Here is a 12,564-nt window from a genome sequence, read left to right on the forward strand (position 1 = left end):
GAAATACATTAAACACAAATATAAAGAACATCTGTCAGATTCTTTCTTCAGTTCTTTGCTTATAAACCATTTCAATAATTAATTTATGCATTTACAGCTCTGGAAAAAAAATTAACAGAGCACTTAAAAATGATGAATTTCTTTGATTTTACCAAATTAAAAACCTCTGGAATATAATCAAGAGGAAGATGGATGATCACAAACCATCAAACCACCAAACTGAACTGCTTGAATTTTTACACCAGGAGTAAAGCAGCATAAAGTTATCCAAAAGCAGTGTGTAAGACTGGTGGAGGAGAACATGATGCCAAGATGCATGAAAAAAACTGTGATTAAAAAACAAGATTATTCCACCAAATATTGATTATTTCTGAACTCTTAAAACTTTATGAATATGAACTTGTTTTCTTTGCATTATTTGAGGTCTGAAAGTTCTGCATCTTTTTTGTTATTTCAGTCATTTCTCATTTTCTGTAAATAAATGCTCTAAATTACAATATTTTTATTTGGAATTTGGGAGAAATGTTGTCTGTAGTTTATAGAATAAAAATGTAATGATATATACTGCTGGTTTAATGAGTGATAATATACTGTATATACACTTATTTCTGTTATAACTACAGGTCAGCTAATCAGTGCAAAAGTTGTGAATTTTAGTAATTTAGGATTAGATATCATTCCCTCCTCGACTCTCTCCAGTTTTACTCTTCTCCCACAGAAATCAAACTAAAGTGACTGAAAGTGGGCTCTGATAGCGGAGTGAGGAACTCAGACAAGCAATAAAAGAGAAACAGAATAAAAAAATTATAAAATTAGCATTTAGCATTCCTTATGCTGTAAAGTTTCCATTTTGGAGATACAATATTTAGTTTTTCTGTCTCAACTCAAATATATCTACACGCCACAACTTAATCTACAACTTCACCACTTAAACTAAAACTTAAAACTAAACATAAACCTAAACTACACATTAACCTTAACTTAGCCAAGATCTAAACTTAAACCTAACCTTAACGTTCACTTTAATTCAAACTTCAATATTTTATTTAATATTCTAGTTGCTAGTCTCCAAAACAGCAACTTTACAGGAGAGAGAAAAAACCTTCCAAACTTTCAATGGAAAACAATGTAAAAAGAGTTTATTTCAGGTTATTTTGAAGAGTTTCTATTGGTCTGTTTTTTCAATAAATTTTGGCACAGAGTAAGCAACAATTTTACCTGTTCAAATTATGTCGTAAACTAAAAATCTAAAAATCTAAAAATGGAGATACTTGTTTTTTATTGGTCAGCAATTATATACTTAGGGTTAGGTAAGTGATTTAGGGTTACATTTCCCTTATAGATCATTATACATCTATTTATCTTAGAGTAAAAGGTACTAACTACAGCATTACATTTTTTGATTGATTGGTTGGAACGTTTTAATTCACCTCAAATCAAAAGATCCACAGGTCTGTTCAGCAAACAGGAAGCACTTCACTCTGAAAGTGTCTACAGGACCCGACTGAAAGCACCATTAACCCCATCGAACAAGAGGTTCCTCACAAAAGCTCCAAATTAAAAAAACCAGAGGTTCCTTAACTCTCTGAAGAACCGTCCTGAGAGCTGCTTCAGAGAAAACTGACGACAGAGACGAGAAACACAAAACTGTACTAAGACGCTACGAGTTCTGGAGCCAATCAGCTCACAGCATCGTCGTCTCTCAGCACGGGTCTTTATATCACCTTCCTAATGTAGAACATTAACCTTCAAAGAGCTTCAACAGCAGCGTTTCACCTCCTCTATCAGTCTGATTCCTCCTCTAATTCGCTCCTCACAAGGATTAAAATAATTTTTAATTTTTATTTTTATTTTAATAATTTTAAATAATAATTTTATTCTCCAACACCTGTATATTTATGTATTTATGAACTTCCTGTAGAGTAAAGGCTGTGATCTCACCGTCCTCCTCCGTCTGCTTGACGATCTCCTCGCTCTCCTTGCTGCCCTCAGGGTTGGCGAGTACGAGTCGGAGCCGGACGGTGACGGAGGGTCTCAGTCCTCTCAGGATGTAGTGGGAGGAGGTGGGGATCAGCTCCTCGGCTGCGAACTCCTGCTGGTTAAATATATACTGATACTGAACCGTCAGGTTAAAGCTGTGGCAGCGAGTCACGGCGTACGTGAACAGATCCCACTCCAGCCTCAACTGCCTCGCCCGCACGTCCACCACCTTCACATTCTGAGGACCGTTCACCGGATCTGAGGAAAGACAGAGGAGAAAAAAGGTTTTATTTATTAATGATCAATAAACTGGGTAATCAGAGGTGTCAAACAGCGGTACAAATACAAGTTCTTCTTTACATTACTCAAGTAGAAATTTTGGTTATATACAGATCTGGAAAAAATAAGAAACCTCTTAAAAATGATGAGTTTCTTTGATTTTACCAAATTAAAATCCTCTGGAATATAATCAAGAGGAAGATGGATGATCACAAACCATCAAACCACCAAACTGCACTGCTTGAATTTTTGCACCAGGAGTAAAGCAGCATAAAGTTATCCAAAAGCAGTGTGTAAGACTGGTGGAGGAGGACATGATGCCAAGATGCATGAAAAAAAACTGTGATTAAAAAATCAAATATTGATTATTTCTGAACTTTTAAACTTTATGAATAAATGAGAATATTTGTATTTGGAATTTGGGAGAAATGTTGTCTGTAGTTTATAGAATAAAACAACAATGTTCATTTTACTCAAACATAAACCTATAAATAGCAAAATCAGAGAAACTGATTCAGAAACTGAGAGGTCCCTATATATTTTTTCAGAGCTGTGTTCTTTACTGAATTATTTATTTCGACGTTTTCACACAATTATCTGAACTTTCTACTCAGTACAAGGGTAATTATAAGCAAGTTTGTAAAACACTGTTAGATATTTATTCCCAGAAAACCCTTTTCAACTAACCTTCAATAAAAATTTTACTATAGTAGAACACTTGTGTACTTCTGTTTTTTTAATAAATGTTTCTTTCTGGTTTTTATTTTACATAATATAAAACATTATAATAAAATCATTTTTATGCAGTGTTTTCTGTATTATTACACCAGTGCTGCTCATGTTCAGCTCTTTCTGTATCAGAAGCTCCTGAGAGAACTGGATAAGTTGTAAAAGCTTCTAAAGACTCTAAACCCTCCTTTCAGATTCAGATCCCCTCCGGTCCAGCCGAGGATAAACCGAGACCAAACCTCCGGCCTCTTTATGTGATTTCTCTAATCTAGAGGAATTAGCAGGACGTTGAGGACAAACTGATTTACATGCAGAAACTCCAGTGTAAACAGACCCCTGATACCCCTCGCTTTCACTGAGCTCAGACTGACCAACAGATCATTTATTTACTATTAATTTACAATAAATAATCAACAATCAAATATAGCATGTAAACTAAATTAGGGTAACAATTCTAAATATTACATGATTTTTTCTAGAGGGTAAAATTGCTAAAAATGATTGAAGAAAATGTTAGTAAATGTGAAGATAACAGAAGGGCTAATACTACTCTTATAAAGGTTTTTAAAATAAGCAGAATGTGTTTAACAGTGTTTGTATTGTATTACAATTATAAAATCATCACTAACCAGTTATAACACATTAATAATAAAAAAAGAATAACAGTGACTCATTGTCCTCCATTCTGTCAGAAAACAATCACATTTCTGTGTTCTTCCACTGACTTCTGCCTATGTGCAATAATCCTCATCATCATCCCCATCACCAGAGTACTAACTCATCTCACCTGTGTTTTTGATTATCTTTGTTCATATGAATCAGTTTTGGCTAAATATTGTCATTCCTAATAGTTGTGCACTGAAAACAATTTTTTTTTCTCATGACTCTCTTTTGTCTCTTTTTAATGTTATTTATTGTTATTTTTTAATTTGTCAATAACTCACTACAATTAACCCCCATAAGGAGATTTTTTGAATCACTTATGATTGTATAAGCCGAAATAGCTGAGCTTTAACTATAGATGTGATTGATTTTATTGATTGATAGATAGATCAGCTTTTTTGTCAACTTTCAATTTATGCTTGAAATTATTTATTTTATTAAATATATATTACACTCATCATCAACATCATCTAGCATATTGTCATTAGAAAATGTTAGAAAGCTCCTGAAACATAGTTTAAAAGCTAATCTGGAGCAGTAAACAAATTCATGTTATTTTATCAGGGGTGTCATCTTCTTTTTCAGATAAAAACAGATCTATTGAACAATAAAACATGAGTTGCAGCACATATAGAAACTTATTTTATTATTTTTTGTTGCACACATCCATTTGTGTGACCCTGAGATCTGACCCGGTGTTATTCTTTGTTATTCTGAGGGGATTTATTCACATATTCTTCAGACACATCGATGAAGACTCATGTCTCGTCTTGCCGCTGCGTCCACTGCTGATCTTAATGGATTTCTCCCAACATCTCACTTTCCTGAGAAAAGAAATCCATGTAGAACTGGCCTCCACATGTCCTACATCTCCACTTATTCCCCCTACAGTCCTCACTGTGGTGCAAATGTAGTCTGATGGGTCTGAAAGGGTAAATAAATGCATTTATGAAGTAATAGTTGAAAATGTATAAATTAATTAGGCCAGAACCCATAATACGATGTTTAATGAAAGAAATTAAAAACACAATGTACTGATTTTTTCCCAAATACATATTTGTGTACAAATTAATTAGAAATATTTGAAACACTGTACAACAAAAAAAAAAAAAAAACACATTATAGAGCACAAATCTTGTTAAAACTCTTAAAATAGTATCTCAGGAAATAGGCAGTGCATTCAGAACCATTTGGTGTAATACTTAAAGTGTGTAGTCTATTAAGGATCGTGACTTTTTAACCATTTAATATTTTAACCTCTTTAAAAACATTTGAACAATATTGTAAATCTCTTATTGTGTTGGTCTATCAGCTGGTTCAGGATCTCGAGATGTGAATCCTTCAGCAGAATTTCTTCCTGTCTCAAATGTTATTATTTTTCTCACTGTCTCACTGTCAGTTTCCACAAAACTGGACAAAAAAAGAAGAAAAAAAAGGAAAAACTCTGTGGCCTCTTGTGTGCTTACAAAGCGTTTCAGTTCCCGGTCCTTCAGAGAGCAGAAAACGAGCCTCTTCAGCATCCTCAGCTTTGTGTCGGCCGCCTAATCCCAGAAAAACCAGTGGAAAATAATGCTGAACAAGAGCAGCCCCAAATCCCTCATTTCCGAGGGCATGATTACAGCTAATCTGCCCCTAATCAGCCCCGGATTTCAGCTCTAATCTAAAAAGATTGCTAATTTGAGACAGAAAATCCTATACAGCTAATTCGCCCTTTCAGCGCTCGAGTCAATGTGCTCGACGTAGCCAATCAGAGTCGAGATGCAAACGCAGGTCGGTTTTATTATTAGACTTTTATTTATAATGAAACAAAGGAACAAAACAAACACTAAGATTATAAAACAAAAACAGGATGCCTATAAAACAAACAACAACAAAGGACTAGTGAGGACTAACAAAAGAGAAGAAAAAGAAACAAAAAAACAAAGAAACTAAAGATAACAAACCAGAAACTCATTTTTAAGTGAATTGAAGTGATGGGGCTGGGTGAGGGGCTGGGTGAGGGGCTGGGTGAGGGTTGGGTGAGGGGCTGGGTGAGGGCTGGGTGAGGGCTGGGTGAGGGGCTGGGTGAGGGGCTGGGTGAGGGCTGGGTGAGAGGCTGGGTGAGGGGCTGGGTGAGGGGCTGGGTGAGGGGCTAGGTCAGGGCTGGGTGTGGGGCTGGGTGAGGGGCTGGGTGAGGGCTGGGTGAGGGGCTGGGTGAGGGGCTGGGTGAGGGCTGGGTGAGGGCTGGGTGAGGGCTGGGTGAGGGGCTGGGTGAGGGGCTGGGTGAGGGCTGGGTGAGGGGCTGGGTGAGGGCTGGGTGAGGGGCTGGGTGAGGGGCTGGGTGAGGGGCTGGGTGAGGGCTGGGTGAGGGGCTGGGTGAGGGCTGGGTGAGGGGCTGGGTGAGGGGCTGGGTGAGGGCTAGGTGAGGGGCTGGGTGAGGGGCTGGGTGAGGGGCTGGGTGAGGGCTGGGTGAGGGGCTGGGTGAGGGGCTGGGTGAGGGGCTGGGTGAGGGCTGGGTGAGGGGCTGGGTGAGGGGCTGGGTGAGGGTTGGGTGAGGGGCTGGGTGAGGGGCTGGGTGAGGGGCTGGGTGAGGGGCTGGGTGAGGGCTGGGTGAGGGGCTGGGTGAGGGGCTGGGTGAGGGGCTGGGTGAGGGGCTGGGTGAGGGCTGGGTGAGGGGCTGGGTGAGGGGCTGGGTGAGGGTTGGGTGAGGGGCTGGGTGAGGGGCTGGGTGAGGGGCTGGGTGAGGGCTGGGTGAGGGGCTGGGTGAGGGCTGGGTGAGGGGCTGGGTGAGGGGCTGGGTGAGGGCTAGGTGAGGGGCTGGGTGAGGGGCTGGGTGAGGGGCTGGGTGAGGGCTGGGTGAGGGGCTGGGTGAGGGGCTGGGTGAGGGGCTGGGTGAGGGCTGGGTGAGGGCTGGGTGAGGGGCTGGGTGAGGGCTGGGTGAGGGGCTGGGTGAGGGGCTGGGTGAGAGGCTGGGTGAGGGGCTGGGTGAGGGCTAGGTGAGGGGCTGGGTGAGGGGCTGGGTGAGGGCTAGGTAAGGGCTGGGTGTGGGGCTGGGTGTGGGGCTGGTGTTGGGGAGGGTAGAGCTGACGGATCGGGGCTGTAAGGGTCATTAATCGCGGGCGCTCTGGAGGAACGAAGGGAGAGAAATCAATCTTGCGTTTCTCCGCCGCCGCGGCGCTTCAGCACCATCTCCCCGAGCTCAAGAGCACCACAACATTTATCACAACTCCACCGCTCCCACCGCGGACCCCCTCCTGCACCGGGCAAGAGAGGAAATTGCAAGCAATAAACATATCAATGGGTGTCCAAAAGGCCCGTCTGCAGAGCTACTTTACACCGGGCGATTCAGATGAGGAAGAGCGAGAGACTCAGACAAAGAGAGAGAAAACAAACAAAAAAATCCCATAAAAACAGGAAGGATCAGTGTCTGTCTGCCTGGTCTCTCTGCTTGAGGCTTCCTTAAAAAAAGGAGAGACAGGAGGAAGAAGCTATAAGTTTCAGGATGAGACTCAGAGCGATGGAGTGATACTGCTAAAAAAATCAATACCACAGGAATAACAGCATCATCATAACTGTAGTTGTAGTTTTTCTCCTTAATGTGATGTAATTTTTAATCAGCTGAACAGTTTCTTGTTAAAAGTTGGTCTAACGTGGGGCTCCGAATGGTTCAACAAACTAAAGCGCTGACACTATGATCGGGAGGTCACTGGTTCGAATCCTGGTTATGCAGCTTTCCATCAGCTGCCAGAGGCCCGAGAGAGCACAGTTTTGTCCTTGCTCTCTCTGGGTGGGTAAAGTACAGTAGAAGGCGCTCTCTCTTTCCCCTCATCACTCCTAGGGTGATGTGGATCAGCACAAGGCTGCGTCTGTGAGCTGATGTATCAGAACCGAGTCGCTGCACTTTCCTCCGAGCGTTAGCACTGTGATGCTTATATTTGAAGTTTTTATACATAGAAAAGATTAATTATCTAAAGATTTCTAGTTGGCACAACTGAAAATGTTTTGTTTTTTGTTTAAAAATTGTAAAACAAAAGTTGAGCTTCATAAGTGATTCATATTTACTCTTGGCCTGTAGGTGGAGCCTCGTACGAAAACCTAACCAGGGGTCGACTAGAGCTCTCTTAAAGGCAGAACTATCAGTGATATACGACAGCAGTGAGGCAACAGCGTGGGGAAGGTGCTAAAACAGAAAACCAGCCCAAAAAACATCAAACGAGCCAAAAAAACAGAGTCTTAAATAATAAATTCAGTATCAGAACCCTGAGAACAAGAACCTCCTGAAGATTCTCTGTATTCTGCAGAGTGACACTCAAATACTGTCCAGATTCACAAAGCTGCTCAGATTCTCTCTCTCTCTCTCTCTCTCTCTCTATCTCCTATTACATCTATCTATCTATCTATCTATCTATCTATCTATCTATCTATCTATCTATCTATCTATCTATCTATCTTTTTTTTTCTTTCTCTGCATTAATAGTACTCAACCTTTTTTATAATTATCACCATACATACATAACTACTGAATGTGAACATTAATATACACAATGTAGTTCTGATATAATTCACATCAGGAACAAAGTTTAAAATGTTGGTATCACTTTATTTGGATGGTCCCTTATAGATGCCTCATAGATGCTCAACTAATATTCTATACATTTAACTGAATGTATATTAAATGCACAGCTGAACGTTTAGCTGAATGTGAAAATGATGCACAATAGAGCCAAACCCTTTACCTAACCCTAACTTCAACTGAATTAATTAACCCTAAAATCTAAACCAAACCTTAATTTTAATCTAAAGTTTAAATCTAACCCCAAACTTAACCCTAAATTGAGTAGAGTAGAGTTTGGGTAGAGTTGGGTGTAGAGTTAAATATAATAGAGAATAGAGAATCTTTTACGTTCACGTCCTTCTTTAAAAAACAAATTACCTCCATTTGGTGTGTGTTATTTACATATTATTTTACATGTCACAAGTTATAGACTGTTTATAAAACAAAAATATCAGATGTTGATTTTACTTTAGATTTTTTTTTCTACAGAATAAAAGTTACCTATTTATTTTGAATGTAAAGTTTCTTTTCTACACTTTTCTACGTTTCTTTATAAATTGCTAATGTATATTTCTGCGGGCGACAGCACATTAGCACCAGCGCTGTATCGGTTTATACAGGACCTGAAGGACACCACGGCCTTGGAGAACAATCGAGAAGTCTTGTGAAAAAGTTACACAGACAGATAAAAGTGTATTAATGCAGTTTTAAAGCAGCAGTGAAAGAGCTTTAGAGCTCACAATCGAAACAGGCGCGTCTTATCACTCGCTTATTGTTATGAGCAGAGGTCAATGATGCCGTCGGTACAGAGGTAGATTCACAGGAAGGCAGAGACTGAAGACGGACTTAAGAGGTTTTAAAAAAACGGCAATCAAATAAAGAGAGATTATTCTCAACAGCAAGTTACTATCCCTTCTCTTCATTAACACACCAGACCTTTTGAGTTGAGTTAGATTGAGAAGACAAATTAAGTTGAGTATCTGACAAGATCTGAAGTTCAACAGTATAGATGGCTGTGTAATATAGTTCACTATTTGGCAAACAACAGGTCATTGTTGCCCTTTCTACGTATGTGTTATAACTGATTATTAATGATTTTAAGGCATTTGCAACCTAATTAGCAACCATTAATAAACCATTAATTGTAAACCATTTATAAACCCTTTATAAGGGTAGTCTCATTTTAAAGCGGTACCTATTCTATACCCTCCACCTGTGGATTCATAGCTTTAAAATAGAGAGAAAGGGATGAAAAAGAAAGAGAGCAATAGTTAGAAAGCTGGAAATGGAATGGACTGCTGGGACTCTCTATCTAAAGAGCCTTTTTTGTTATTGAACCGCCTTCATCACGACGCTCGAGGACAGAGCAGAAAAAAGCAATCACCCTCTTCCCTCCCCAACCGGCCTCAAACCAATCGTTTAAACCTCGCTAGAGGACAACAAGAGAACAGCATCCCTCTATCCCTATCTCTCTCTCTCTCTCTCTCTCTCTCTCTCTCTATCCCTCTCTCTCTCTCTGTCTCTATCTCTCTCTGAGGCTCATGGTATATATGTGACAGTCGGCAGGAGAGAGGCAGGGATGCAGGGATGGAGGGATGGAGGGAGGGAGGGAGGGATGGCGTGTTGTGTTTTTCTCTCAGATTCTTGATTTGAAGCGGCGGGAGGACGTGATTATATTTGATTATATGCATGCACTCTGTGGGAGTCTGGAGGACATTAGGCTGAGGCCGGGAGCGCCGAGTCTGAACCGCTGTGCTCCGGCGTCATCACTCGCTCGTGTGAAGAGGTTAGAAGTGTTTTCAGACCAGAGAGAAAGAGTGAAAGAACAAAACTCACTCTGTGATTGTGGGGAAAAACACTGGAGAGTGCAACTAGAGGAAGATATTTAAAGAATAGAAAAGTTCTGGGAATGAAAATCACTGTTTACTGTACCATTTTACAATATTCTCTAATTTCATTTCATTATCTTCTACTAAATCCTAAAAATTTAAAGTATTTTTGGTAACACTTTATTTTAAGGAACACAAATTAGGTACTTAATCAAGTATTATCGTTTGCTTAATAAAGCCTTAATTAGACATTTGTAAATTATTTATTCACTACTTACACTACTTCACATGCAAATATGTTTATTTAAAAAATAATAGATAAATAACATTTTTGTGATTGAGAGTACTATATTTTATTTTTCCAATAAAAATATTGTAGATAAAAAGTTCTGGGACTGATAAAAGCTGCCCTGTGTTATAAGAAGTGTGTTGTAAGTGTTTTGAATAATCAAATATCAAAGATGATTTTTGATTTGATGTTGATCTCTCATGTAAAGCTTTCACAATAGCCCTGTCTTTAGTATTCCAACTTATGTCTCATTTATAACCCCGCCCCCTTATTATCCTCCCCAGGTGTTCCTTGTCTGTTCCTGTATATGAACTCCCTTTGTTTCAGTCTTCCTTTGCTGGACTTGTGTTTGCTAAATGTCTTTTCATGTTTTTTCTCTCCCGCAAAACAAGCACCAAATGTCATGCTGCCAAACAGCAGTAGACTACTTTTTCACACTACTTTTAAAACATTCTCTGAGAATAAAAAAAGCTATATTTGTTGTAGATATAGGTTGGCTGCACTTGCATACATGCTAAGATCGTATCTCTTTTGTGTTAAAATCATAATAAATCACAGTTCAGCCTTTATCTTTCAGCTTCTGTCTCCAGATAACCTCCATCCAGACTGATGTTCTGTATGTAAAGTATTGACAGCTCACATTTTTAATCCTGTAACTGACAGGCTGGAAGAGCGGGTTGGTAAATCAGAATTGGAGAGCAGGTCAGAACAGTGATCATGGAGTCGAGGCCGGCTGTCAGCAGTGATATTGATTATCTGAGCTAAAGTCGTTCATTCAGCACAGAAGTGTCAATACAGCAAATCTCATAATCCAGTCTGCTGAAGCTTTTCTGTTAGACTTAGATATGATAGAAAAAAAGAATGGAATTGATTTGGCGTACATTCTGTACATATTATTATATTTTAGTGCAGTATTTATGAGTTACAACCACAGAAAGGGAATTATTAAAGGCAAACAGTAGTTTTATATAGAACAACTCTTAAAATGTCAATTTCCATGGATGGAAACTGAGCTGCTGGTTGACGCTGTGAAGAAGCTCCATCAGCTCATTTACGCAAACAGCAATGTTATTTTATTTACTTCCAAGATAGCGATGAACGTCTGACTGTTGGCGTCTGTCTAGGTTGTATTCAGTCAGTGGAGCTCCTGTGTTTTCTGTTACCAAGATAAACAAGATAAAACTCCAGAAATGTACCTGAACACACCTCATTTCCAGAACACCACGCCCATCAGTGTAGATATATTCAGAAGATCTGCTGCTGTTTAAACCAGACAGGAGGAAAATAGGAGTGAAAATAGACACTCTTTGTTGAGTGTAAGATAGCGATGAGCATCACAGTGCAACTCTTTGGACGGAGAAAGTTCTCCTGACCTTCAAGTTCAACCTGTTAGATAACAGCATTAATCTTATCTACAGGAAAGTTTCCAGAAGCCCGGCTGACACCGGTGCCCGAGCCGGATCATTCTGAGAAACAAAGCGTGTGTTAACCCGTGACCGCATACTGTTCATTTCAATTTTAAATTCATAAACTAATGAGTCCAAACATGCTGACTCGGCTCTTTTAGAGGGCAAGTCGTTAGTTTTAATTATTCTTGCAGAAAATAAAAAAATACAGTCCAATTGGAGAGCACCCAGACTCCCGCCGCCTCCTCGCGTGCCGTCTCACGACATAAATTTTAATTGATGGCTTAATCAGACGCGGGAAAAAGGTTAGGATATTGTTATTCCTCTCCCACTGAGCGACTCGCTCCGCTCTCTCCCGAATGACCTCTGCTGGAAAAGGCCACCGAGCCCATTGTTATTCAGGGATCAGGAAGCTGTAGGGGGTCCGAGTTCCCGAGAGTGTCTTCACTGCAGCCCACTCTCCACTGCACTCTAATACTGTACTCCACCATCCAACAACAACTCACAAACACCAGCCGAGCTTCTGAAGCAAACAGAGAGAAGGTTCCGAAAGTAATGTTGTAGATCAGACCGCTAGAGTCTGAGTCTGATTCAAGACCAAGACCAAGAAAATATGAAGCTAAAATCAGATTAAGATTTAAAAATAAAAACATTAAAGCATGTTCTCTATTTATCAAATGTATGGTTGATCTGTGTCTCTTCTAAAACTTAATCAGAAGTCACTTTTCTGGGTAACATTAATATTTTAGTTACCTCATTACTGGCTTTAGTTCTCCCTCAAGATCCTGAAATCTCACTCATCCTAGAGTTAAACAGTATTGGCAGGGGGAACCAGGTGAAAGTAAATGAACTGAT

The 12,564-nt window shown here is 39.9% G+C and overlaps 1 protein-coding gene across 12 annotated transcripts in view; it reads right to left on the reverse strand.

The window, feature by feature from the left end:
• ptprt (protein tyrosine phosphatase receptor type T) overlaps positions 1–12,564 on the reverse strand; it is a 248,900-nt gene that overhangs the window by 127,025 nt on the left and 109,311 nt on the right. For all 12 annotated transcript variants that reach the window (XM_049479917.1, XM_049479923.1, XM_049479919.1 and 9 more), the window contains exon 8: positions 1,942–2,238. In XM_049479917.1, the coding sequence (XP_049335874.1) occupies positions 1,942–2,238 (297 nt within the window). The remainder of the gene's footprint in view (positions 1–1,941; positions 2,239–12,564) is intronic.

Source organism: Astyanax mexicanus, chromosome 5 (genome assembly GCF_023375975.1).
Source record: "Astyanax mexicanus isolate ESR-SI-001 chromosome 5, AstMex3_surface, whole genome shotgun sequence".
Lineage (NCBI taxonomy): Eukaryota > Metazoa > Chordata > Actinopteri > Characiformes > Acestrorhamphidae > Astyanax > Astyanax mexicanus.